The 27,770-nt window shown below is 38.7% G+C and overlaps 1 protein-coding gene across 1 annotated transcript; it reads right to left on the reverse strand.

Annotated features, from left to right (window-relative positions):
* Positions 1–1,009: 1,009 nt before the first annotated feature.
* On the reverse strand, positions 1,010–27,770 carry PANK3 (pantothenate kinase 3). Its single transcript, XM_075715176.1, has 7 exons — positions 27,753–27,770; positions 17,413–17,765; positions 14,322–14,575; positions 13,495–13,671; positions 11,765–11,888; positions 8,918–9,043; positions 1,010–7,514 (listed from the first exon to the last, which is right to left on the reverse strand). The coding sequence occupies exons 2-7, from the start codon at positions 17,746–17,748 to the stop codon at positions 7,464–7,466; spliced, it is 1,068 nt and encodes a 355-aa protein (XP_075571291.1). The 5' UTR covers positions 17,749–17,765; positions 27,753–27,770; the 3' UTR covers positions 1,010–7,463.

Consider the following 27,770-nt stretch of genomic DNA (forward strand, 5'->3'; position numbering starts at 1 on the left):
AAGATAGAACTACGTGAAGCTCACACAGCCTACCCCATCCCCTGAGCTTGCACACAGGCTGCACACGGAAGCAGTTAAGGAACCCAGCTGAAATGAAAACCAGCTTCTGCAAAAGGCTACTACAGTTCAAAGAAAGAAGAGATACTTCTGCATTAAAAAAAAGGCAAACCAAACAAATCAACACCCCATAAACTTGTAAAGGAACTTGTATTTCTTATAAGCTTGCTTCCCCTAGGTAAAAAGAATCACTGTAGTGCAGTGCTCCTCTTTGCCAGACTCAATGGAGATACAACACAGAATGGGATTTTCAGGGTTTCTTTTCTGACAGTTTAAAGCAAAGATTTGTAGTTTGGATGACTAAGATATTTGTACAGCGAATCCTGAAGAACAGCCTCTGACCCAGCAAGCTTGTCACAAGATGCACTGCCAGCATGCTGGTGTGGCACAGGCTTCATTCCTGACAACTTCTTGCCTGTTCGGCATCCAGTCAGAACAACTTCAGGACAATGTAATTTGTTTTTCCAAAACATAAGCAAAGAACAATTCCAGCAGAGGAGTAATTGTTTATATGTAACATGCAGTTTATATGAAGTATTTTATTCAACAGGAAAATATCACTTCGAGTCACCTGTGTGCATGAATCAGCATGTGCTCTCAAGTTAATTTGGAAGGCAAAAGCTTAGGGTAGTTTCACAGCATGCTTTCTACTTCACAACTGCAAAACTAATGTTCTTTAGGACATCAAATGTTTTTTAAAACAGGACCTGAATCTAAGAACTGTGAAGTACAGGCTTTTATTAAGGGAGAGGAAGAAAAGAGCATGAAAACCATACCAGTCATGTTTGCTTAGTATAAAGTGTTATGGAACACCACCCAGTATCAAGTATCACAGCAATTTATGATGCTGAAAAAACCACCACACCCAGAAATCCCTACCCCCAGAGCCCACAAAGGTAGGCAGACAATGAACAATCTCAAATTATTTATTAGGAAAAGACAAAGTACTGTTTCAACATTCATACAGAACAAATGGTAATAAAACCAGGAAAATAAACTGTAAAAAGTAGGCCCATCACAGAAGATTTGGGTTATGGCAAAGTAAATGAAATCCAAACTTCATTCATGCAAACAAGCAGTAAAGAATTATTTACAGTTTTGATGGGATGAATTACAGCATTGGCCATATTTGGGCCCAAATCAAATTACTCAGTGGCATATTAAAGAGATCTAATCTGTACATTCAGTAACGAGAATCTATAAAAAGAAAAATAATTTAAACAATTTACAAGAGCTGTATTACAGATGGCATAAAGATATCATTTACAAGAGCTGTATTAACAGGTGACACAAAGGTATTAATCAGTAATTTATGAATAAAAATTTGTAGCACATTTTTACATCACATCTTCAGTGTCTGAACAGTAAACAAGAAAGTGGAGACATGAGTGCAATGTAATAGAATAAGGCAACTTAACCAAATGGCTCTTCAGAGAACTTCCATCCTACAAGGGTTTACAATTTATAAATTTGCCTGTCCGTTTTGCTAACTAGAACAAATATTTGAAGACAGCAATTGGTGATTAGAAGGCCTGCATATGACGAGACAGTAGATGGAAAATTAAATACTTGTTTGTTAAAATGCCGAAACTAAAAAGAAAAATGTAAAAAAGTGCAGATTATCAAAAGCCCTCTATATCCTATCTCTATAACATCACCACACTAATTTTCATGTTCTAGATGTTGTACTTCAATACGTCTCAAAATGCTAATTCACTAGTCTTATAATTAAATTCTTTTGTAATGCACAATCTGAAACTAATATACCTCCACCCAAAGCTTGTATTTACAATGTTCTTAAATTGATGCTAGAAGAATTGTGAAGTGCTAGCAATTTATAGCAAAGATTAGCAACTGATACACCATATTCCAGTTTATTTTACAGGCAAGACTAATTAACACATTTAGCTTTGAAAGTTATTTTAAATGGGTATTTTTGCATTTTCAACAACTTCCCCAAATGCTTACAGTAATGGCTGATTTTCTTGAAGTTTCATCAGAGAACAAATGCCAATTGTGTTCTACTTGATACTGTTTGTTTAAACAGCTACAATGACAAAAAAAGATGAAGGGTAACACTGAAATCCAGCAATGAAAAGTCATCTGTATCATAATGCACAACAGGAATGTTACTGGCCTTACAGAAAGCAGCACAGGAAGCCAAACCTGCTAATGACTTGCCACATTAACAAACACAGTCTGTATACTCAGGAAAAAAAAAAACAACCCAAACAAACCAACCAACCAAAAAAAAACCACCCCGAAACAACCAAAAGGGAGACTTGAAATAAGGCCAAAAAATATCTGCAAATGGCAAATTTTAAGTCTGTCAAAAGGACCAGGCCATAAATATTTTATTTACAATTTCTATTTAGAATCTTTATTTTCAATGAATGATTTAGCACCAGCAAGAATATGCAAAGTAGCATTACTGTGTTCCCCAGGCAGAAGATCTCGAGGCCAAATCTTGCTCCTTAGTTTAAAACAGTCCCCATTTAAGAGAATCATCTACTCAAGTAACTAAAGTGAGCAGGATTTGACACTCAGTTATGCAAACCTAGACTGCTCAAACATATTCCATCAGTACACTAATAATTACAAATATATTACAGCATCTTTTGAGATGTTTTCAGAAAGTATGTTTTTAAGAATACTTAATATGCTTTACATGTGTGAAGTAAACAAAACTAATAAAACAGGCTTCTTTGCAGACTTTCTTTAAACTTAAAGAATTAGTAATTGTATCATAGATGACAGAACACTCGCAATGTACTTTGGACTTTGTACAGTACAACTTAAAGAACGTAAGCAGGCAATTATCCCTCTGTACTGTGATAAAGCATTTTTTATCTCTCATGGTCCTGAGGACTTAATTCACCCATTTTATCCACAACGATTGTTAAGTCTGCCCCCTCTCACTGTGCGTTAATAAGAAAAATTAATACAACCAAAACAGTAACTGTACGTGTCAAGCGTGTTCCTAGCTCTGCACTGTGACCTACAGGTCTTGGTCAAATACTTCTAATCTGACCCACAGATTTTTGTTCACTTTTTAACCTAAGCAAAGCTCTATTACATAGTACATGTTTTTTAAACCTACGTAATCCAAAAAAAGGATGTAGAAAGTCCCATCACTAGGAAAACACTAATCTCATTATGTGTGCCAATGGACTCAGGATAAAAAGCTGACCGCAACTAGCTCAACATAACTGCACCAACCTTCATCTCTGTTCTGAACTCAACTAAACTGTTCCCTCAGGATTATAGCCATCTAGCATCCAGAATGTGAATAGTGAAAGCGATATTTAAAAACAGGTTGAATGTAAATCTAGGCATTAATGTAAGTTAATGACTGAATGCATAAGACACCATCTAGTCTTTAAGAAGCACAGATTTGCTCTAGATAAAAAACACTTTAATTAGTTCCAAGTGTTAAAACCCCACTGTTATTCTGAAACATTTAGAAATGAGAAGTTACTACAACTTATCTGGAAGTAGATATTTTCTGAAGACCTATACTGGATAGAGACAAAGAGTTAGTATTACAACCTTTAAAGGCAATATAATCACCTTGCAAGTATACAACCAACAACTCAAATACAAGTAGGAATCTCACAGTACTATTGAAGGAATATTTAATCTTTTATGAGAAGCCAGAACTGAACTTGTTCTTAATATAGAGGCTGAGAGCAAGTGGGACAGCATGGTGTCATACTCTTTCCATACCATAACTCTCAAATTATGAATGGAGGTGTTGGCAGAATCACACAGATGCTTGCTTGCAGAACACTAGAGAGGGAAAGAGCTTTAAAACGCAGGTCAGACATCTGAAGACTCTTTGAAAATCTAGACTAAACTATGAAACAAAGGAAGTGTATCAGTGCTGCTTCCCTCTGAACTGTTACATTTATTGAGGCTTTAGTAAAAGAATGAGAAAGTGTTTATACTTAAACCTCTGCTAGCTTCAGTAAAGAACGCTGAGGATGTGTTCATTCCAGCTTGCTAAATATTCAAAATGTATTGCAGAAGTTCCCTTCTTGTTCAAATTGCAGTTACCCTAGTAGAACTAGAAAGGTGAAAGTTTAATAGCCATACCAACTCGGAACAGCTTCACCTAAAAATGGTCTACTCTGGCCAGAAATAATCTGTACTTATCTGACTAAAATCTTGCATGATTTTTAGGGAGATAACTGATACAATAAAACTGTGCGTAATACTTAAAAAGACCAAGCTGGAGGGATGAGACCAAGAAATGAAAAAGCATTACCCCAAGTTAAGGTCCACAGGGATACGAAGCCAGAAACCTGATGCTCTTTTCCTGACATCTCTAGCTACACTGGATTGAAGGGATCATCATCTCCATGGCCAATAAAATTATCTGCATTTGTCTGGTAAGCAACACTGGTTAGGAAACCTCCCGGATAAAATCCCAGTACCAGCAAAATTGGCATTATATGAAAAAATTAAAAGGCACTCACACGGCTGACTGAGCTGAAAACGATTACACAGTCAACATGAGCTTTACATTTTACTTTAGAAGAAACATCACACAGCTTTCCTCTAGAGAAGTGGTTCCACTTGAGAAGACAACAGTAGCCCTGAGAAAACCCCAAATTTTCTCTACTGTAGTACATCACATTGATGTACATTGATGTACATAGCTTCAACCAGCTAGCTTTGAGGAAAAGAAATAGCAATGGTGGAAGTAAAAACAGAGCAGCTCAGGAAAAAGCAAGTTACTTCAGTGATCTGTATAAACGAAACAAGCCTTTTCAACCTATTTAGAAGAGAATTTAGATGAAAAGACTTGTAAGGCTTATCTTGCAACTATTTGTGATGCCTAGCATTCCTACTGGTGGTAGAGTCAATCTTTGGAGACTCCAGTAACAAGTTCTAAGTTGAGAGAGAATGAGATGAAACCCAAAGATGTGGCTTAAATCCAGGACCCATGCGCTTTACAGTAGGGCCTGAAAACTTCTCTGGTTGCTCTTGTAACAATTGTGACGATAAAACTAGCAAAAGGAAGCCAATTTTTTAGAAGCTCAAGGGAAGTAAAATAGAGGTAGGGCATACTTTTTGATTCTCACAGTAGTTTCTATACAGTACAGCTATTCAAGAATTACTCCATTAATTTATTCTGTAACTGTACAATTTACTTTAAAAAAATCTATCTTAGGTCATATCAACTTCAAATGGTTTAAATTAACCATGGTCATTAGGTAATCATCTTCTACATGTGCTTCTGATTAAATATGTAAGTAACTTCTACTGCTTCAAGAGCAGCTCTCTCTCAGTATCACAAAGTAAGAAGTGAAGTAGCAATAAATATCGTCCTAAAGGACCTGTTTCTAATCAAGCTGTAGTATGTGTCTTAAAGTACTTCACTTTACAAGAAAAATACACAGTCGGTTGGCAAAATTTTCAGGAGGCTGTCAAAACATTCAGAATATTAAGTTTTTACAAAGTTTTATAACCAAATAAAGGTTACTTTATAAAGGTCCATTGTAACTCAAAAGGAACAGCATACAGCATTTATAAAGACATTCTATAAAACCCATATTCACTTATTTTCTGAAGTGCTCTGATTGAGCATTAGATCAGTTGAACTGAGTGTAATTTGGTTTTTTAATGTCTAAAATGAAATATCAAAGCAAACACAATGGAAATGTAGTATGAGTACCAGGAAAAGCAACAATAAATGGAACTGCATTTGCAATTGGCATTGTGCTTAATGCATTGGCTACTCTAAGTTACTGTACTCTTAAAGGACCACAGAAATTCTTTTTTAAAAAAAAAAAACAAAAAAACGTATGATGTTAGTATGGGGCTTTGAGTTTTAAGGAAAAAAGAGAAGACTGAGAATAGCACATAGAGGTTTCTAACATACTAGGTGGATGTGTCTGTGAATACAACACAGCCATGCTGTGGAACACTTGGGCAATCAGTTTTAAAAATACCTTAAAACCCAAGACATGAGTGTGTTCTAGTGTGGTTGCTCCTCATGCACTTATAGGAAATATTTAACATCAAAATGGTATCATAAAATTGGGTAGCTCTTTAGTCCACAAAGAGTCATATAGCTAATGACTCTATAATATTCTTACAAGTTTAAGATCGCATGCCCTGGCTTCAGGACTAAACTTATTACAATAATCACAACCGTAAATTTTAAAAGTATACAGAAAAACCCAAAGATCAGTTCCAGAGTATGGATTTTATCTCAAGGCCACAATTCAATGAACAGTTCCATATTGCAAGTGCACTCAATATTGGTCCGTTTGGTGCTGCAATACAAACTCTGATGCTGTCCTCAACTTTCAAAAACAAACTCCCAAATCCAAAAGCAAGCTAACCACCTTTCATTTTCAACATCTAATTAGATTCTGATCAACTCTTATAAAATTAAGGAGAAATCACATTTTCAAATTAGTAGAATGGGGCAGATCTTTTCCAAATCTCCACAGAAATGAGCCAAAGCATCAGAACTATGAGGTCCCATATTTAGTCTATTTTGTAAGGATTTCTTCAATTCTCTCAGGCTTTGTGGTACCTTCACAAATACTGATGCATGATGTCAGAATTTATGAGACACACAAAAAAACCCCAGAAGGCATTTTGGAAGTCATGTCCTCAAAAAAACCAAACTCAACTCCAAAAATCTGCTTTCATTAATCATTAAATTCTTTTCCAAATCCAACCAAAGACAGAGGGGATCTTCCCAAAATACTAGCAACATCTTCAAATAAATGAAGAGGGCAAGTGAGTATCTTCACCAAACCTTCAAAACATCAACTGCTTAATCTGCTGCTTTGGCTGATTTTTTTGTGTTTCTATTCTTCCCACTGAAAATTAAAGCATTAATATTATTTCCATTACACATAAAAATAAAATAATTACTGTTCTTACTGTGGGAAGGAACTGTCTACAGTTCCCTCATTTTCTAGATAGTACCTTACTGTTTTTGAAGTTGTTTTCTGTAAGTACACATAGGAAATTGTACTCATAATATAACTAATGAAAATAATCTTTCCTTCATCAATTATATAAAAAAATGATGGGCCTAAAGCCTCAGGAGTAAACTTGCAATATTTTCATGCTGAGCACTTAAAGGTTTGGCATTCCTTCTTCTGGAGGCTTGGTTTCAGAGGATGTATTGCATATTAGAAGTTCAATACTGGCTACATGTACCAAAGAACATAAACAATATCCCCGAACAGTTCAATTTTCAATGCCCAACAGAATGAAAACCCCTCCCTTTAATGGCAATATTCAGTAGCTAATCACTTCTTAAAAACAGTTAAGAGAAAATCTGCTGTTTTCTTCTCCCCTCCCCAGATTTAGTTCCCATTGCCATGAACAAGTGTCTTTCAGGTGGAAAATAGTTCAGTGTAGTGACATCTGGTTTCTCAACTGAAATTTGGCAGCCCAAGAAGAGCACCAACAGCTCCAAAGTATCCCTGTTCAAAACAAAACAAAAAAAAACATTTCAGGTTCAAATAGGTTATTAAATTCTGCACTGATCACATCTCAATGACAATAAAGCATCTGGTGGACCAACGCTACAGAAAGAACACCATACACTTTTAATATATAATCTTCACAGTAATTTTTTAAAGCTTTGTGAAACAAACATTTTACCCTTCTTATCTAGCTTGACTTTAAGAGATTTCACCCCACGCCTCCCCATACACTGCAGGTCTTCCAAGACATGTACCAGTGACTCCTGAAGCACAGAAATCAGATTTAGTTTGTTTTTCCTAGAGGAGCTGCGTATTTTGGTTGCCAAAGGATCTTCAATACCCATAGCAACACTATTCCTAATGTACAAGTCAAAAATTTCGTAAACTAACGGCACCTCACATTGTTAAAAATCATGTCCAAGCTTCAACACCATTTTTTTGGACTGTATACTTGCCTGCATACAAACAGCCATGTTGTCCTGTTGGATTACTTTTCCCCTCTGGGGGAGTGAGATGTTCTCCCTCCCTCTAACTATGAAATATAGAAGTGTTTGGAATCTACACTTGACCAAATGCAAAAATTTAAAATTTATCCAAGAAAAATCTGATGGGGGTAGAACTAACAAGGAACCATTCTGTTATTACTGCAGACACTAGCACCAAGACAGACTACTGGCAGTCTCAGGATAAGCAACAAAGGAAACAAGTTGTGAGAATCAAGTGAAGGGGAATAGATGTAATGCTGTAGTACTTGCAGACCAACAAATTGAGGACAAAAATTGCCAGCCCACTGCCAAGAAGCTACAAGTCTCCCAACTGTTGCACCTGTAATTAATACTGGTTGTCTATATTTTAACCAAAACAGGTCAACTCTCTTAGCTTTACATACTGATCTAGATTGCAGAAGCTGCGCAAAAGCAGGTTAGTCTCAGAGGATGAAATCCCTACAACGTTAAGGTGTATCTGTGGTGGTATGAAAGCAGTCCTTGTTAAAAGCAGTCTTGACTTTCGGGATGTTGCTCAAGCTCAGTTAAGAACAAGAGAAGTATTTCAAAGGCCCATGCTTTAGATCTCTCTGTAATCTTTTGAAATACAATACTTACTGTTGTGTCCATGCAAAACCAAGGAAAGACTGTTGAACCTTAGTGCAGAGCTTAACGTTTTCTTGTCCCTCTCCAAAGATCTACAGCATGAACTGAGGTACCCCAAAGTCACTGAATTGCTTCCCTGGCAGACAGAGCTGTCCTCAGAGAACTAATGTAGTATGACAAGCCTCCTTGTATTTTCAATGTTTACTGAGTACGTGGCATCTCAGGATATCACACGCATGAGAGCCACTCAATACATGCATTTTGATTTATGGTAAAACAATACATACAGATAAATGAACCACAGCATACCTCATGTTCTAAGAACAAGGCCTTCAGCTGGCCTTTTGACCAGTAATCCAGTGCATATGCAAGAAGCTTCATTGACAAAGTATTCACACGTAAAAAATTGCCAACAAACACAACTCTGTTTATTTTCTAAAAAGAAGAGAAAAACAGCAGAGGATTAACTCTTTTCACTTTTTAACACAGCTTTGAAAAACTAAGCTATGAAAGAACAGACTGTCTCGAGCAAGAAAAAACACCAAAAAACCCCACAATTAAAACATGGTTCCAAAATTTAAAACACAGCATACTTGGGAGAAAAGGAAAAACGGTGCAACCCTCAAGAATTAAAGGACTTAATTTACAGAGAAGTAGCATTTGGGTTTCAAATTAAGTGAGCATTTTCAGTAATTAAGCCAAAGAAACAGCCCAGCTAAAAGTGAAATTAAATGAAAAATACTTGTATTTGGTAGAGAAGACTCAATGCCTTCATAGCCCTGTACAATGCTGCTTGATCCATATGCAACAAGGCAGCACTGTAAAGAAGCCGAAGACAGTAAGACATAACAGATGTTCCTTTCATCTTCAGACCTCAGTATACCTCAGCATAACATTAGACTAAGAAATACTAGAAGTGAGCTGTGAATTTTAATCGTCAAATGTAAAAAAGTGAAAATCATTTAATTTTCCCCCATTCACTGAAATAAATCCAACATTAAGTGGAAGCAACATTAAACACTAGTTTAATGATATGAGAGCAAGAACCAAAGAAAATTTAATTGTGTTAGTGCTTAAATAAGCATTTAATTACGTTAGATGAGTACTTGTATCCAAGTTGTTACAAAAACTAGTATGACAATTCAACCTGTAGTTCAAATGACTAACATGCAACTGTCTTTCACTACCTTGATTAGTTCACCGTGAAGACAAAGTAAACACAGTGCTAGGGCACCCAAACAGAATTCTGCTCTATAGCAGGAAGCCCAAATAATTAAATCCATTTTATCTTTATACATCAGTTCAAGATATTAGTTTGTGTATCCCTATTAACTATTTCTTACAATTTGTAGTTCTGTGACATAGTTGGAATTAGACCAAAAAAACTTGGAATAAGTTTACGAGTTCCAATTTGTACTCATTTACACCCTCCCTTAAATATAAATTGCATCCATTTGCCTCAGACTCAGGCTATTAGTACATACTTTCAACTCCACTCTCATTTTAACTCTTTTGTTATCAAACTTTGCCATAAAGCAAAAAAGCCAAAATTAACTTAACACCCATAAAATTAACTTTCTTCTCCAAGACAGACATGAGAGAAAGACAGAGAAGGAAGGAAACTGAGGGAGAACTTGCAATAGTAAAACCAGAAAAATATATTAGTCTGGCTCCTAAGCAAAAGGAGGGTTACTGCAGCTAACAAGGTTGTTGATATCTCTGAGACTATCACATCCATAGATTTTAAGCAGAGCTCTAAATAGTTACCCTTAGTCTTCTCTAAGAAAGCTGTTACTAAACCTCACTTTATCCAAAGTTTGTTGATAACAAATGAGGAAATCCCTGGTGCTCAGACACCCATTATCTTCTATGCCCAAATTCAGTATTCTTCCACAGGTTCTTGACTGTCCACGCTAATCACACTGAAACTGAATGCATACCGGTTCTGTTTAGCAGAGCTTTGAGAAATAGAAGATGCCAGGAAACTGTCTCTGTATCAACCAGTAAGGAGAAATGTGTCAAAACAATGTGAAGTCTCAAGAGTTGGTAAAAATTAAAAATGCTTAACTAGAAGCAAGGCTTTCTACGAGCTTTAATCAGAGAATAATTTCAGCTTGAAGAAACTGCTAGAGGCCATCAGGTCCTATGCACTGCTCAAAGCAGGTCTTTCAGCAACTTAAACGTTGAAGTTGCTCAAGTCACATGTTTTGAAACTCTCCAAGTACAGAGAGTCCACAGTCTCCGAGTCCATGTTTCAGGGCTTAACCACTCTCGTGAACATCTTTTTTCCCTTATACCAATCAGAATTCCCTTTGCTACAAGTTGAATCTGTTGCTTCCCATCCTTCTGCTATGCATGGCTGTACCTGGCAGTGTCTTCCCTGTAATCCCCTCTAGATAGTGACAACCATTACAGGCTTCAGCTGCTTCTTCAGGCTTAACCTGGATCCCTCGGTGTCTGCTCATACATTAGGTGCTCCAGGGCAGGGACCTGGGACCGTTCTGCTACTTGCCTTCTTCACTTTCCTCAGGATCTTAAACTCTAGTATTTCAATACTGTCACTGAAATCCCTGACCAGTTCTTCACTCATGAACAGCAGGTCCAGCACCATGCTTGCCTAGCCAGCCCGTCTGGCAGTTGTGTCACAAAATTGTCCCCAGCACACTGAGAAGTATGGATTGCTTGGGATCTGCCATGCTACCCTTCCAGTAAAGGTCAGGATAGCCCCTCATAAGAACCAGGACTTCCAGACCCTCTTCTATCCCATGATGCATGTGTTTGTGTACAGAGAATTAAGTTGGGCCCACAATTATTCTGTTTTCACAAAGGGACTTCAAGTCCTTTCATCACAACATCCTATGCTCCCCTGCTCCCTCACTTACCTGCAGATTTTGGGCTCCATTCCCTAACAAAGCTAGTTTGAAGCCCTCCTCATCAGGTTACCCTCCCCATTGGCAAAGATATCCTTGTCCCACTTCTCCAAAGACAGTCAAAATATTCTGAAGCAATTCCTAGTTCTTTAATACTACATGAATTTCTTTTTTTGTTTGAGAACATACTAAAAGGTTTAAAGTGATACATCATTTTAGCAGTCGTTAAATCTGAAATCAAATAATAGACCTACAGATAGATCATTTCCTTATCAGAAGTTCTTACCTCATTTACTGCACACATCCGGGCAATAGACCCAATGTTATTGGTGATGGTGACCAATATGGCTCTTGCAAGATCTTCTTTACTAACAGACTCTCTCTTCTCTTTGTAGATCATATTCCCAAAACTAGAACAGGAAAGATTTCCATTAAGTACAAAGTGATTCATGTGCATTTCAAGTAATTTCAGAATGTAATTTTTATGCTACAACAGAACTTAAGTCTCACGTTTGTTCTTAAGGAGCTCCCTTTTTAAGTCCATTAAATACAGCAATTTGACAACTGACACTGCAACGTGTGTATTTCTTCACAGGAAACAGTCAATCTTGTTACAATAATGACCCCTAACAAAATATTTTTGTTTAGATTGTTGACTTCCATGAAGACGCATCTACAGCAAAAAGCAGTCAAGTTATTCTTAGGCAAGACTACTCTGCAAATCTGGTCACCATAAATTAAGTCAATGCCTCAGTCTGACTGGTGAATCCTCCAACTCCTCATGCCTGCTTCCTCACTCACAATATCTATCCAATCCTCTATTCTCAAAGTACAAGTAAATTGGAGATGGGTTGAATGGTTTTATGATGGAATACAATCCTCTGAAACAGAAAATAAACAGCTGACAGACTGCAATTTAGGTTGAATAAATGAAGAGTTCTAGATTAGAAGGTCACTTCCATTACTATACACAGTAGATCATTTCTTACAAATTACAAAAAAGAAAAAACAAGACAAGAATCCATAGCTATGCATGATATTTTACCACTAAGGACTCTGCCATATCTAAGTCAGTCTGGAGAACCAGAATCTTGATTATTCTAGAACTCGAACAGTCAGTAAAGATGCTAAGGGTCTTAAAAAGTAAATGAGAACAAAAAGTACCCACATACAGAGTTAAGATGTACTGACTAAAAGCGTAAAGTTTGCACTTATTAAAATGTCTCGGCATATGCTCTCTCAAGAGGCTTGGGCTCAGCTGGCTGAAGAGGGAGAAGAGTTAAGTTACCGTGAATTAAGAACTCTTACTACTGAATAAGAACAAAGATATAATGAACTCTCATGTACATATTAGTTTCACTCCCGAAGTTTATTACTTTTACATTTCTTAAGGGTAGAGAAGCTGTAACATCACCAATAACCTTCCCCAATAGAAATAAAACTTGCAGCTATGACAAAAATTCTGTCACTGGCAGTAAAATACATTCATTCTCATAGTGCAAACTGTTTATGTCCAATAGCCTTCAGAAATGAGAAAAGTAGTTAAAACATTATGCCAGCTGCCTGTACTGATAACCACATATGAAAAAAAAAAAAAAAAAAAAAAAAGAAGCAGCGATACTACTGTGAGCAACACAAATTCTGTCTTCCACTCACCTTCCCTCTGGACAACAGCCCTACGGGAAGATTCTATGAAGTCAAAAAGTAATTGGCTTTGTTTTTCCTCTGCACTTTGTTCTTCCCACTCCCATGATCACCTCGCATTCTCTTTGACTCATGTAAATCTGTACATGACATCACATGAGGTTTCTTCAATACCTAGCTAGCAGGCACCTGCAGTTCCATGTGGCTTTAAATCTTCAGGAAAACTGAGTATATATACTTTCAGGATAAAAACATAACTTGGCTACAATAAAAGTTTGAAAAAAGCAGTTTTCTCTGTATTAATAGTTTAAGTCTTGTTTTTGAAGCCCCCCCAAACCAGCAAAAGAACCAACAAAAATATCTCTTGCTTACCTGGATGCTACAGCCCATCCTGGCAAGCCAAATCTTTCATAGTCTCCTCCATAAATATCTCGAACCAGCTTGTCAGCGTGTGTGCTGTCTCCTTTGGATGCCATTTCCAGAGCTTCTTCAAAACTTTCGCAGCCCGTCAACAAACTGCATAAACCAAGAAAGGTCCCTCCACCTAGACTAAGAAGAAAGAAAACTAGTTGCTTTTAAATAGTATTTCCTCACATCAAAGATTCTTATGTCTGATTAAGAATATAAACAAGTAAAACCCTTCAACTTAAATACCAAGCTGTCTGCTTTCTTGCTTAAGGTTCACTACATAAACAGCTGTCAATCAATTTAACATTTATATAAGTTACTTACAAGAAGCTAACCATACAGTAAGAGCTAACAAATAGTTATAAACTCAAAAAAATGTAAGATGGAAGACTTAATCAGAGACAAACTCCTTAAATACCCACCATCATGCCACAGACTCTGATGCTTGATCATTTACTGTAAAACACATGTGGACATACTTACGCTTATGGAGCAAGAGAAACACAGGTTCGCTGGACACATCAAAACTTAAGACAAAACCTGTAAAACTCTCACTATGGAGCACTTCTAGCACTCATCGATTAAGATGACCCTAGCTGAATCTCCTCAATAATAGAGCTATGGGAATGGGCTTCAATGAATGCAGCAGTAAATTAAAGATAAAATACTTTTCCATGCTACAGAGTGAGGGAAGGGATAGGTTGAGGGAGAGTCAGGGAGAGGAACCACTTTGAAAGCAGAAGGCTTGTTGTTCCATAGAGTGACAACCCCAACTCAGGTGTTTAAGTTACCTTGTTCCAGTTACTCTTTTATAGTTGTCTTTGGAATGGACTGATAAAATACTGACTCCTGAACCAATGTTAACAACCAGCAATGGGTATGGATCATCCAGGTTAAAAGGCATCTTTTGGCATCTCTCAGGATCTGAGGCATTTTCAAAATAATAGCACTCTGCCTGACCATTGAAGCTGACAGAGTCTATATACAATAAGCCTTTGACAAGGCAGTCAAGCTCATCCAGTTTGTGCAGCTGGAGGTTTCCAATCTGTGTTAAAAAAGAAAAGAAGACAGTGTCAACATGTTCTAACATTGCTTAAACGTGCTACAAATTTATGAGTATATTTGTACTGCCTAACTTTAAGAAGCCATCTCAGGTGACTAATTCAGAAACTTCAATCCCACTATAAAGCCAACAAAGAATTCAGAAGTAAATTCTGAATACATCAGTTCGCAAATTATTCTAATCTAGATCTCAAACTTGACTCAAGAACAGACAGGCAGTATAAATATATGGTTTGGTAAGCCCAAATATAACTTTTGAGATACTCAGACATTAATCCACTGAAAAATTAGCAACATTCTTCATCAATCTAAATCAAAAAAGGTCACCAAATACCCTAGAGGCCCCATCAAGTGCCATCTTGGTGAAACTCACACATCTGCACATCTTTTCAAGGTTTGTGGATTTCCTCCCCCATCTCAGAAGCCAAACAGTCATTTCTAAGATGTCAGCAGATAAAAACCTAAGACAAAAACCTCAGTGGCATCATACTAACTATCCTTACAACATTATTAACACTCCAAGGATCATAAGAAAACCACCGGTCAGAAGTTCTACAGGACTTTAGGCTCATTACAGTTCTTCCTCAGTTTTCACAGAATCATAGAACGCTTAGGGTTGGAAGGGACCTTCAGAGGTCATCTAGCCCAACCCCCCTGCAGGGAGCAGGGACAGCTTTAACCAGATCAGGTTGCTCAGAGCCCCATCCAACCTCACCTTGAATGTTGCCAGGGATGGGGCCTCCACTGCCTCTCTGGGCAACCTGTGCCAGTGCTTCACCACCCTCACGGTAAAAAATTTCTTCCTCATATCCAGTCTAAATCTATCCTCGTTTAGTTTAAAACCATTATTCCTTGTCCTGTCACAACAGGCCTTGCTAAAAAGATTCTCCCCATCCTTCCTGTCGGCCCCCTTTAAGTATTGGAAGGCCATAAAGTCTCCTTGTAGCCTTCTCTTCTCCAGGCTGAACAACTCCAACTCTCTCAGCCTGGCCTCATAGGAGAGGTGCTCCAGCCCTTGGATCGTATTTGTGGCCCTCTTCTGGACCCGCTCCAGCAGGTCCATGTCCTTCTTGTGCTGAGGGCTCCAGAGCTGGATGCAGTACTCCAGGTGAGGTCTCACCAGAGCAGAGCAGAGGGGCAGAATCCCCTCCCTCGACCTGCTGGCCACGCTTCTTTTGATGCAGCCCAGGATACGGTTGGCTTTCTGGGCTGCAAGCGCACATTGCCGGCTCATGTCCAGCCTTTCATCCACCAGTACCCCCAAGTCCTTCTCTGCAGGGCTGTTCTCAATCCCTTCATCCCCCAGCCTGTATTGGTATCTGGAGTTGCCCCATCCCAGGTGCAGGACCTTGCACTTGGCCTTGTTGAACCTCATGAGGTTCACACAGGCCCATCTCTCCAGCTTGTCCAGGTCCCTTTGGATGACATCTCGTCCTCCTGGCGTGTCAACCGCACCACTCAGCTTGGTGTTGTCGGCAAACCTGCTGAGGATGCACTTGATCCCACTGTCTATGTCACTGATGAAGACGTTAAATAGCACCGGTCCCAGTACAGACCCCCGAGGGACTCCACTTGTCACTGCTTTGCACATGACATTTAAGCTGCTGATCTCTCATAAAGCAGAAAGACAATTCAACAGGTGCTGTGGATTCCAGGAAGGCTGTAATTTCACACCATACTTAATCCAATTTAACCCTGGGCTTTCACAAAAAGAGTGATCACACTCTCTCCCTTACCACAGCAGGGAGTTCCAACAGTTAGAGAGTCCAATTAGGCAGCTAATCCAAGAAAAAACACCCATAAAGTCTCTCTCTGAATCAAGTGAGCTCACATTTAGAAAGCAGCCTGCAGTTAGATTACGAAGTTGAACAATCAGACAATTGCACACTGCTGACTGACATCAGTACCAGATCACAGCACTGCCAGTCCCCTTCTCTTCCCCCAGGTCCCTTCAGCTTTTCTTGCCATGGCACAACTGTGAAGCTTCACTGTTGAGCAGCTCAGGGAACTGTACCAACATAAAATATTTCTGTGGGGTTTTAGATAATGAATTAGTTCTGCTGTACAAATTGTGACTGTACCCCACGAACAGTTGTACCAGCTAAATGCAAGACTGGCACAGGAATGGATATACAAGATTTTTGAAACCAAACATTTTGTGCTATTAAAGCCGTCTTGTCTCTAGAAGCACCAAGAGGTCTGCAGCCACTTTAAAACTAGGATATGTGCATACTGGATACTGTGATAAGATTCTCAGTTAGTAACTACTATCTCCGGATAGAAACAGCATCTAAACAAATGATCAATTTCAATCGTCAAGGGAGGAGTCAAAACACCTCATGGAAACACCAAACCGCTCTGCGGTTGAAAAAAGACTGTCTTCAAGATACACATCTTGTCACAGGTCTCTAAACAATGCACTGGACTAAATTAATGAGGATAATCCCATCCACAAACATTGAAAACCTATCATCAAAGACTGCTTAGGAAAGAAAATCCAAAGTTGACAAGCACCTCAGCAGCTTAAGCACATTTCCCATCAGAGAAAACAGATTAGAAAATCGTTAACTTCCACAAAGGTGTCCTGCATTTCACTGCATTAATGGAAATTTCTAATTAGCTGTTAGCATTAGATCTTCATGTTTATTATGACGATGTCAGAAAGCATATTTCTAGATTATCATACTTAAGGCTGAAAAACAATTGAATAATTAATAATCTTTGAGCATTCCACAGTTTTTCAAAATACTGCTTATTTTAACCCATCATCAGCAATACTTTTAGCATCAGCTTCAGTATGAGGAAAGATAGGCTACCTACTGTGCGAAAGTCTTCTTCAAACTTGTAAGCACCACCACCGGTGGCACAGAGCACCGTATGTAGTGTTGAAAAGTTTTTATTTCTTCCCATTTGGATAAAAGTAGGCAAATCATGAGTTGGGAATCGAATAAAGTGCAAGTTTCCTCTTCGAGCAAAAATCGTTAAGTCTTTCAGCTCAAGGTGGACATCTCGAATACCAGTGGATCCATAAGCTACATTGGAAGTCAGATATTTGCGGATGCTCTTCAAGCTTTCAACTTCCTCCTGCTCCTCCTCTGCAGTGATATCAATAGGTTCAAAATATGCAAGTTTCACCAAAGTTCCCCCAATGTCCATGCCAAACCATGGAAAAGCTGTGAAGATACAAGAATTGATTGATTAGCTTTATTAAAGAGCAAAAGCAATACATGTAACTTAAAACTAAACCAACGCTATACTTTTTGACATGAGAGACATTGACAAAAGTCCTCACAGGAACAAAGAATTAGTACTCATTTCCATTACATGATCTTAAATATCCCTCTGGCCACAGGCAAAAATGGAAAAATGAGCAACTCTACACATTTAAATGCTGTCACATGTGCTCAGAAAGCCCAACTAAAACCCCCCTAAACCATACTACATCTTTCATACCATCTCATATACAAAATTTAACCACTTTTTTTTTTTTTTGAGAACAAAAGATTAAAATAACCTTCACACCTAAAATAATAGTTTTGACATAGTTTAGCACAAAGACTGCAGTGCACACTCATAAGAAAGCAGGTTACACATTACAGCTGACAACAGTGGCAGGACAGGTATGCCTCCTCTAACAGTTATCTTTTGCTCACATAACACGTTTGATTTGAGAGGGAAGCATTAATTTATTTGCATGTATTTTAAAAACTGACACAGTTAAGATGCCCAATTTATGGAGCTGAAGAGAGCAGCTCATATATCCCTTGAAGTTACAAAGGGCTAACAAAAAGTATTATTAAGAAGTACAGGCGAAATAGAAAATTAATATTACTGAATCTAGGTTCCAATTTTTCTTTTGTTGTATCTTGGATAGGAAGGGGGAACTTCTGTACTACTAAACAACAATACTAAAACAGAAGTATTTTGTCTTTGTCACTTTTGTGGGATGACTGCAATTCCTAACAGGGATTCTATGGTTTGTCATCTAGGACCATGATTTGAATATGACTGTATCAATAAATCCTCCTAACTGTGTGGTAAAACAGATACTCAGCAACCCTATAGTAAAGACGTCACCTTCATCTGACAGTTTCCCCACTATCATCTCCCATGAACAGTGTTTAAAACTTAATTTGTAAGTTTAAGAAAGATCCTGAACATCCAGCTGGGAAGGATGGTTCCTACCTGAAAGGAGGTTGTAGTGAGGTGGGTGTTGGGCTCTTCTCCCAAGTAGCTAGGGACAGGACAAAAGGAAATGGGCTCCAGCTGCGCCAGGGGAGGTTTAGGTTGGATATTAGGAAAAATTTCTTCATGGAAAGGGTAGTCAAGCATTGGAACAGGCTGCCCAGAGAGGTGGTGGAGTCACCATCCCTGGAAGCGTTCAAAAAACGGGTAGATGTGGCACTCTGGGACATGGTTTAGTGGGCATGGGGGTGTTGGGTTGGTGATTGGAATGATGATCTTAGAGGTCCTTTCCAATCTTAATGATTCCTAGTTTTTCCTTTCATTAAAAATAATCCAGCCACCAAGCCAGGAAACATGAAATTGCTACTCTACCCTTAACTGGTTTAGTGGTGGACTTGGTAATGTTAGGTTAATGGTTGGACTTGATGATCTTAAAGGTCTTTTCCAACCTAAATGATTCTATGAAGCTCATACTTTTATTTCCTAATTGACACTGTCATTTGCTGGGTTGTTTGGTTTTGGGATTTTTTGTTTGGTTGGTTTGGTTTTTTTTTTTAACATTCTGTAGAGTTCCCATTTATTTCTTCAGATGCAATTCATATATTATAGAAGCATGAAACTCAGGAACAAACCCGAAAAGATGTTAACATGTTCATCATAAGTAAGACGTAATAATGTTGGATTTACATTACCAGTGGGGATCTATCCTTGAGAAGAACTGCCTACCAAAATACCTTAATGTCAAGGCTGGCTGCATGCCAGTTCATTTATAACATGAGTGCAAAAGTTAAAAAGAAAAGAAACTTAAAAGTTGCCACAACCTCCAGGAATGGATGTCTGGAGAATATTGCCAGATATTAACAAAAAAGATTGAGTCAGTAACCTTACTCATCTTGAAAAACAAAATTTCAATACAAGGATAAATTCTGTGAGTAAAATCTAGCTCCAAGTGGGAATAAAGAAGTTCTATAAACCTGATTCCTGTTCTATAAAGCTGAGATCTTTAGCACAATACTAAGTATAAAGTCACATATAAACAGACTGTACAACTGCATACCCGACTTCTTTACACTGTGACCCCAGACATAAGAAGATCTGTCATCTTACTGTTTCACCACAATTAACTGATGATCTATTAAGTGATCTCAATAAGTTTCAGTCTCTTACTGTAAACAATGTCACAAGGCCAAAACTGAAGAAAGGAAGTTGAGTCACCCAGCAGGCCAGAAAGTGTCTGTAGGAGTCAATCCAACCCATTCAGAATTTCACTAGGACACAGCAAGCGAAGTACTACCTAAAATACTTGGGATTCTTCCTGCTCAGTGGGCCTACTGAATAACTAGGATCTAGTCTTCCACGACAAGAGAGCAAGTGAAACAGCTGAAAGTTCAAGGGATGAGCTTAAGGAGGATTTAGTGCAAGTCACACCTGTTTGTCAGTAGATCTATCACATCCCATGTTAAATGATCCAAAAAGCTTTTGCAAACATAGCATTAGTCACATCTCTAAAAATCTTAAGGTTTACGAATCTTGTATACAAGTAAAAAACAAGAACAGTTGAACTGTAAGGAAGTTTATTCCATAATTCAAATGAGAACATATTTTATGCTGAAAAATGGGCTCATGCTGTACCATACCAGTTTTCTGGGTTAACTGAGTGTTCTTAACAGCAATTTAAGGATTCTGAAACTGAAGAAATAGGTCAGTTTTCACCTCTGTGACGAACCCCAAGAAGCTGCACATTTTTCTATTGAAAATTTGTCAATACTTGGCTGGTAAGTACATTGCTCAAGTTTCATTTCCAAGGTGGAGGGGTTCTGACAAGCAACTGGGCCCACATACTGTTAACTTACTCCTTATACCAGCAACCCAGAAGATATTACACAAGGATTCTTGTGTGTGTAAGCCACTCTTGATTGATTTCTACACAGGTCTAGCCAGGAAAATGAAAGCCATTTTGTTTTCCAAACACAGAAGGGATGCACATACACATATATGGCAAGCACACAATCAGTTGAACTGTAGCTGCAATTTTGGCACTGCAAGGATACAAAATTTATCCATGCTTGAGCTACCTTTAAATATTAGAAATATAGCGATCCTACAGAGTTAGAATGTAATTGTACATGGACACAACATGGAAACCTTGTGAACTCTCCTCCTATTGCTGCAGCCTTCAAATCAGTTTGCTTTGGGTGGATCTTATCTGGATGCAGGGGGAATGGAGAAAACAGGAACCTATGTGAAGACACCAGTTCCTCTTCCAATTACTGAAAAGGTGATTTCATTTGCAGGATTAAAATAAGTTCACAGAGAAATTCAGAATGAAAGACTACTCAGAAAATGTACTATGGAGAGCATGCTCGAGTTTCCTACAAGACTTCCCCTCCACTGGGCAGCCAGGCTAATCATGGCAGTGGCTGAAGATGACACATCTACTTTAAGTCATGGCATACATACAAGGAACTTGTGCATTACTTTACAGAACATTTGTGAGCACTCTGCTTAAAGTGATGTGGCTACTTTTTGAGGCACATTCGAAGCACAAGTTTTCACTCTTACATGTGGGGTCTGCAGCATATATATGAGCATCTGTAGCTGGTATAGTCTCTCAGATCTATGAAAAACTTAATGCTGATGCTGTCTTGTATTTGAAAGCTGTCTTAGAACAAGACAAAAATAGCATGGTGCATACCTTGGACTGAGGATATATAAATCATTCTATAAGAAGTATTTTTATACTCATATCTGTGAGTCATGATTCTTTGAGTGAGAGATTTAGAAGCAGAATGATGGCAGCACAATTTTTTGAAAAAAAAATATCCCCAGACATCAGCTTGATCCTTATGGCAGTCATAGTTAAAGAAACATGCCTGGACGAGACCAATACCAACTGCACAACCTTCATTCCAAGCTTATAGCTCTGCAGATATCAGGTGTGAGGACTTGCACAACTGCAACCATCATTCCACAGCTTCAATTCATAAGGAGAGTCAATGCACCTGCATTAAAACTGGGCTTTTTCTGCAGCTCTGGGGATGTGGTCATTAAGATGTTTCTCAGCTCTTCCTTTTTATAAACTGTTCTTATTCCTAGGAAGACTCTACAAAAAATGATGTACAGCTCAGAAGTATTCCTTGCTGAGAATTTAACTGCTATTCACAGAATAAACCCAGTGCTCTGTCTTTCCAAAGTTCAGCTTCTCTCTGCAGAGGTCAGCTGCAATTTGAAACAAGAAAAGCAGGAATCGAGCTTTTTACTCAACAAGCCCAATTACCTTAAAACAGCTTCAAAAACATGCACTCTGCTTTCAGGAAGTCAAGCCAGGCTCTATTTAAGAATACATAAAATATGTATTTTTGCTATCTGAGAAGAGACAAATATGCAAAGTAGAACAGAAACTGGGAAGTCAAACCCCGTATGTTTTAATGTGATACTTCACACCAAATTGAACCATCTCCAACAGGACAGCAAGAAGAGTATCACAATATCCAACCTCCTTAATTCTAAACCCAGATTTTCTTTCACTCCCCAGCTCTGCCAGGAGCCACTGTGGTCCCTACCCAGACACAGCAACCAGGAACCTTTGCTATAAAGCAACAGGTTGTTCTGTACATGCCATGAAGATGGTTTTGAGAGGCAACCTGCTCAGAGTTAAAAAAAATAATGATGTTTAAGAGGATTCCCTAGAACTACTTCCTGCAATGTAGAAAAGCACTTCCCGCACAGGAAGAGTGCGGTCACAAGGTACTGTGGTCAAGTAATGATGTAGCAGTTCTGCCTAGTAAGAAAATTCAAGCTGATGGTTGTTGGTCGTTTTTTAAATTATTCTTTAGAGTTACACAGGGAGGCCTCATTCTCGTGTTTGCACTTCTCAAGTTCTTGGTGCACACAGTTACTGGCAGCAATCTTAAGGTTACTTATATCTTATCATATAAGGTCTTTACATTTGGAAATTACTACTATAATTAATAATTAAATCTTATCATATAAGGTCTTTCCTTTTGGAAATAATTACAATAAAAAGTCTTTCTCATGCCAATACAGGCACAAAGGTTAAAGTATTTTCCTTTTCTATGGGTTCTGCTTCAGCAGAGCAGGGGACCTTTGAAGTTCTCCACCCAGACCACAGAGTAGTATTTTGACTTTGTACACCTGTTTTGGATCTAAAGCTGCAGTACACACAAAGTACATACTCAAAGACTTAAATACTTCCCCCTTATTCAGTCAAACATAAGATTCTTCAGTTTATCACTCTATTTCTATTTCGCTTTTAAAGACTGAGAAACAGATTACTGGCAAAGTCTCTCCTATGACTGTAACAACACATTTGAAGCAGAAACACTTTTAAAATACTTCCTCCTCGCTCTAAGACAAAATAACAGTCTGGGTCAACCCTGCATTAAATTAACAAGAACTAACCTTCAAAGAAGAGCAGCTACCTCCTAATTCACACAGGGATTTTCGCACCATAAAAAAATTTCACAGCTGTCAGTGACAACAGAACAGGCTACCAGATTGTGCGCCATCTTTGTAAGAAAGCTTACATATTATTAAGACCTAAGACTGCTGCACTTCAAGTAAACGTGGCTCGAAGAAAAACTGCCAAAGCATGCTGCAGTTCAGGATTCTATATTGGCTTAAAATACAAGAAAGGAAAATGATCATGAAATCACATGAAAACTTAAGTTTATTTCTGCCAGCACTGCAAAAGTTCTTTATGCAAGTATGCAGTATTATCAGTTTTGATGCACAATATTTAATTTAGCTCAGTATGGAGCCCTTAATAACAAAACCTCGATCCCATTCTTACCTGATTTCTGACAAGACAAAAAAGTTAACTATATAAAAGTTATACTGAGGTATTACACAGTATTGCTCACTTCCAGTATCTCCCTAAAACATCTGCATACAGCAGAGTAAAAAGTAACGGTAAACACCTAAATCAGCTAGCAGTCTAAGGTAACTAATGTGTCCAATTGGACAAGTTACAAGAAAACACAAAAGGTTGCTGAACTGCTAAATCAAGTGGGATTAACCTGATGGCTAGGCAGCAAAGTGCCTTTGCTGTACCCATGTTATACAGATGTGTGCCTATGAGCCTCTACAGAGCAAAACTGCACATCAGTGTCCTTAGCCCTTGAGATACCAGCAAGTTTCTCTGCTTAACTAGTTTTGTAAGAGTTTTTTTTTGTTCAAATACCCCAAGTTCAGCTCAAAATAGATTTGGGCTAGTTAGAATTAACACCCAAATTAAATGTATCTGACATGCCCTGTCACATCCCTCTGTTTCCCTCACAGGAAAACTTCTCCATCAAACTCTGTAAACTCACCACACTTTCCCACGCAGCCACCTCTAATCACACAGCAGAAAGGCAACATTTACCAGTGGGAGGACAGGTGGTAATCGGCAACTACTCTTCATTAGGTTTATCACATCTACAAGTGGATACCGTGTAAAGCTAACACAAGATAAAACATCACTGCTTTCATCTTCTCCCTCCCTGCCCATTCTGTTAATTTCGTTGACATCACAGCAGCAATCTCTTTGGCGATAGGTGTTTTTATTATAGTGAGATACAGCATGCAGAGGCATAATCTAACACTTACAGATGCAAACACAGTATAAACTGTGCCTGGCAGTATTAACCCATTATTAGAAATACATTTTTCAACTGCAGTGAAATTAGAACCTGTAACACCAGCTATGGGCTAATAATCAGCTTTCAAGAACTAATAAGAAAATCCTAGGATACCACAAGACAAAGCAGCAAGTTCTATGAACAGAAAAATCAATTTAAAAAAGATTTTCCAGTAACCTAAATGGATTTTTCATCAATTTTATGACACAAATCCTGCACGGGATCACTGTGTCCATAATAACTACATGTGTCCATAGAAACACATTAGAGAAAATAAGATTTTAATCTTCTCTTTATTTTGATACAGCATTTTGCAAATCTCTACTACATACTTCATACATTAATGTGTCTCAATTTGCCTCAAGGGAAATGCAGGCATTTGTTCTCAAACTGTTTTTAATAAACAAAAGAAACAAACTTTGCTTTAGCAGTCCATTACACTCCAGAGCTAAGGTGAAGGACTCCACCTCCCTGGAAGAACACAGCATGCTGGCACCTCCCTCTTCTCAGGCACCTCGCCTTCGCCCACCAGCATAGAGAGCTCTCTCTGAATGAGTGGCTCCTCTCTTCCCTTTAGGCAGATCTCACACAGCAGCGGTTCTGCAAGACTCTCTGCTCTCACATTTATCATCTCCACCCCCAAATAACCTTTAGAAGTTTCTCTTACGCGAGCCAGCCATTCTTCCCCATAGACATTTCCTCAGAACAGCCATCACGCAACTGCTGGTCGAAAGGTCCTCTGGAGGTCATCTAGTCCAACCTCTCAGTCACGCTAGCAGAAAAACTGCCAAACTAGATGAGGTCAACTATGACTCTGTCCAGCCAAGACCTGAAGACCCCTGAAGTTTTTCAAGAATCCTCCCAGGATGGAGACTGCACAACCTCTCCAGCTTCCGCTGCTACACTAACTACTTACTACAAGGTTTTCCTAATTTGAATTTCTGTTATCCTCCTTTAAAATGCTGAGCACCTCCCATCACCTGCAAAAGATATTTAAATGGCCCTTTACTAGCCTCTTTCAAGTCAGTCAATCTCAGCAGCCATGTTCCATACATTCAGCTCCATTTCCCACTCTTTTTGCAACAACAAAGTAGCAACAGCACTAGCCAGGTGAAGATTTGAAAGCGAGGACCGCACAAGCATGTCTAGGCTGTGTATCCACATCAGAAATTCTGAACTTGCTAGGTGTCTCCATTTCACCCTCAACTCTCTTATGACAGACATGGCACTCGGTGCAATCATGCTTTCTTTCATGATGCTAAACATCAGACAGAAGTAGAGGTAGGCTAAGGCAATCTTCTAAATTCCACTTTGCAGGCTCTTAGAACTGACTAATGGCCTCTTGTTAAATAACGATTAAACATTTCCCCCCTGCATCAAATTTGTCTCCAGCACATATGACTAAATACTCAGTTTGCCTAAGAAACATATACCCATTCAGTAATTGTATTGAAAAGTGTCTGTAACTGTCTTAGCCAAATAATTTGTAACTAGACTGTCTACATGCGGTACTGCGAGCCCAACTCAGCTTTCAGGTCAATTTGAGCATATAAGCCAGCAGTATTTGGGCACCAAGGCCCCTGAACATCTATGGACTTTTCCATCTTCAGTCTTTTGCATATCTACTCCAAACATTCAGCTGCTCTCCCACTTCAGTCAGTGTTACTAACCAGGAGCAGAGATCTGCAGAATGAGTCTAAAGTTCATTACCTAAGAAACTAAGTGCTGTTATCTTTAAAAAAAGCCACCGGCTTCAAAATATGTGAAAGAGTCAAGATGAAATAAACAACATAGTTTGACACCATGTTCTTTCCCTCCACTGCTTTTGCAGTTCCATTTGTTTCTGATTCCCATCATAAAACCAACAAAGTTCAGGTTCAAGAACTGGAAGAGTGCAACTACAAATTTAGCACATTTAAGCAGTTAAAACTTCTTGATAACATTTGTCATTGTTATTTAAACATGAGGTTTAAATCCACCACTACAGAAAACCCAGCAGAGACGCTCCTGAAATTAGCAGGTTTCTGCAGTAGAAGCAACCACACTCTCACCATTTTGAATTACCAAACCACTACAGCGTCTTACAGCCAATTACTGCTTCAGAGTCTTGATATCATTCCTTAAACACAAGACCAGGGGAAAAAAAAAAACCCTGTCTGAACTGTATTCTTCATAAAGATGATTACAGTCAATTCAGCAATTTCCACACACTGGCACTAATAAGAGGTGATGGCTAATTGTGTGCTACGGGATGCATATTTAGGGTTTCCTTAACACACCACAAGAAACAAAGTATTTTCACAGCCAAACTCAATTCCACATTTACAGCTATTTCTAGAGCTACACTAATACTTCTTGCGTTAAATACATGTTGAGTGATTTTCTTCTTGTTGGGCTACTCAAACAAATATTATAAACAAATATATTAATATATTTAAAATATGCACTTTCAATATACTGTCTTAGTTGTATGCTTTTCATTAGACAGGCATGTCATATGACTAACAGTAGGCCCAGCTCTTTAGGACTAGCCATCTTTTCCATACAGTAACTCACCCTGTAAATAAGTCTTTAGGTATGATGACAAATTAAAAATAGCCTAACTCAGTGGAGTATACCTCCCTCCCTTTCAGCTAAGGTACACCTGTGTAAGTTTGACAGGTGCGTTGACATGCACAGCTGTGTATTTGTTACACTGGGAAAACACCGCTTGTATGTAGACTAACTTTACCCAATCCAGTTATCTCTTCTCACAAAAAAGTACCGGTAGCTTTAGACATTTTGCTTGCGTTCATCTGAGTCCGAACGATGTTTGTGCTCTCCAAAACAAATATGATAATCCAAAAGGATAAACAGTAAGAAATATTATTACAGCTACGCTTGTTAAAGGGGAGCATTCAGCGTACTTCAATAAAAGACTTGTACCCAAATATTAACAAATATTCTCTCTTTAAAAAAAAAAAAAAAAATCAAGATGCTTAGCCCTTAAAAACCAAAACTGTAGCAACTGCAGCCGCCTGTGCAGGTGTTTAGTACGCTGATTAAGTGACATCTTCACTAAAACAGCACCCATCCCCCAAAACCTGATTACATTACTTCCTCGTGAAGGAGAAGCCCTTCCAACGCAAACCCTGACGATGCCCCGACCCCCGAAACCTCACTTGGAAGGCACGCACAGGCGCCAGAAGGGTCCCGGCAGGCAGCTTCCAAACGCACCCATCAGCACCCCCCGCCGGCCCACCCCCGCTGCCCCCGCGCCCGCCATGGCGGCAACGCACGCCGCCTCCCCCCGGCCCGGGCGGCGGAACGCGCTGCGGCAGCCCGCGGCCTTACACGGCTTCTTGGCATCCT

The sequence above is a fragment of the Pelecanus crispus genome, chromosome 8, assembly GCF_030463565.1.
Source record: "Pelecanus crispus isolate bPelCri1 chromosome 8, bPelCri1.pri, whole genome shotgun sequence".
Classification (NCBI taxonomy): Eukaryota; Metazoa; Chordata; class Aves; order Pelecaniformes; family Pelecanidae; genus Pelecanus; species Pelecanus crispus.

What these genes read in the sequence shown, in the direction of transcription:
- PANK3 (XM_075715176.1), bottom strand. Translation starts at nt 17,748, where the DNA reads ATGGACATTGGGGGAACTTTGGTGAAACTTGCATATTTTGAACCTATT. An exon ending in GGATGTGTGCAGTAAATGAG is followed by an intron (nt 9,044 to 11,764) that starts GTAAGAACTTCT and finishes TCTTCTTTTTAG; the next exon opens with AAAATAAACAGAGTTGTGTT. An exon ending in CCTTGTTCTTAGAACATGAG is followed by an intron (nt 7,515 to 8,917) that starts GTATGCTGTGGT and finishes TGTTTTGAACAG; the next exon opens with GGATACTTTGGAGCTGTTGG.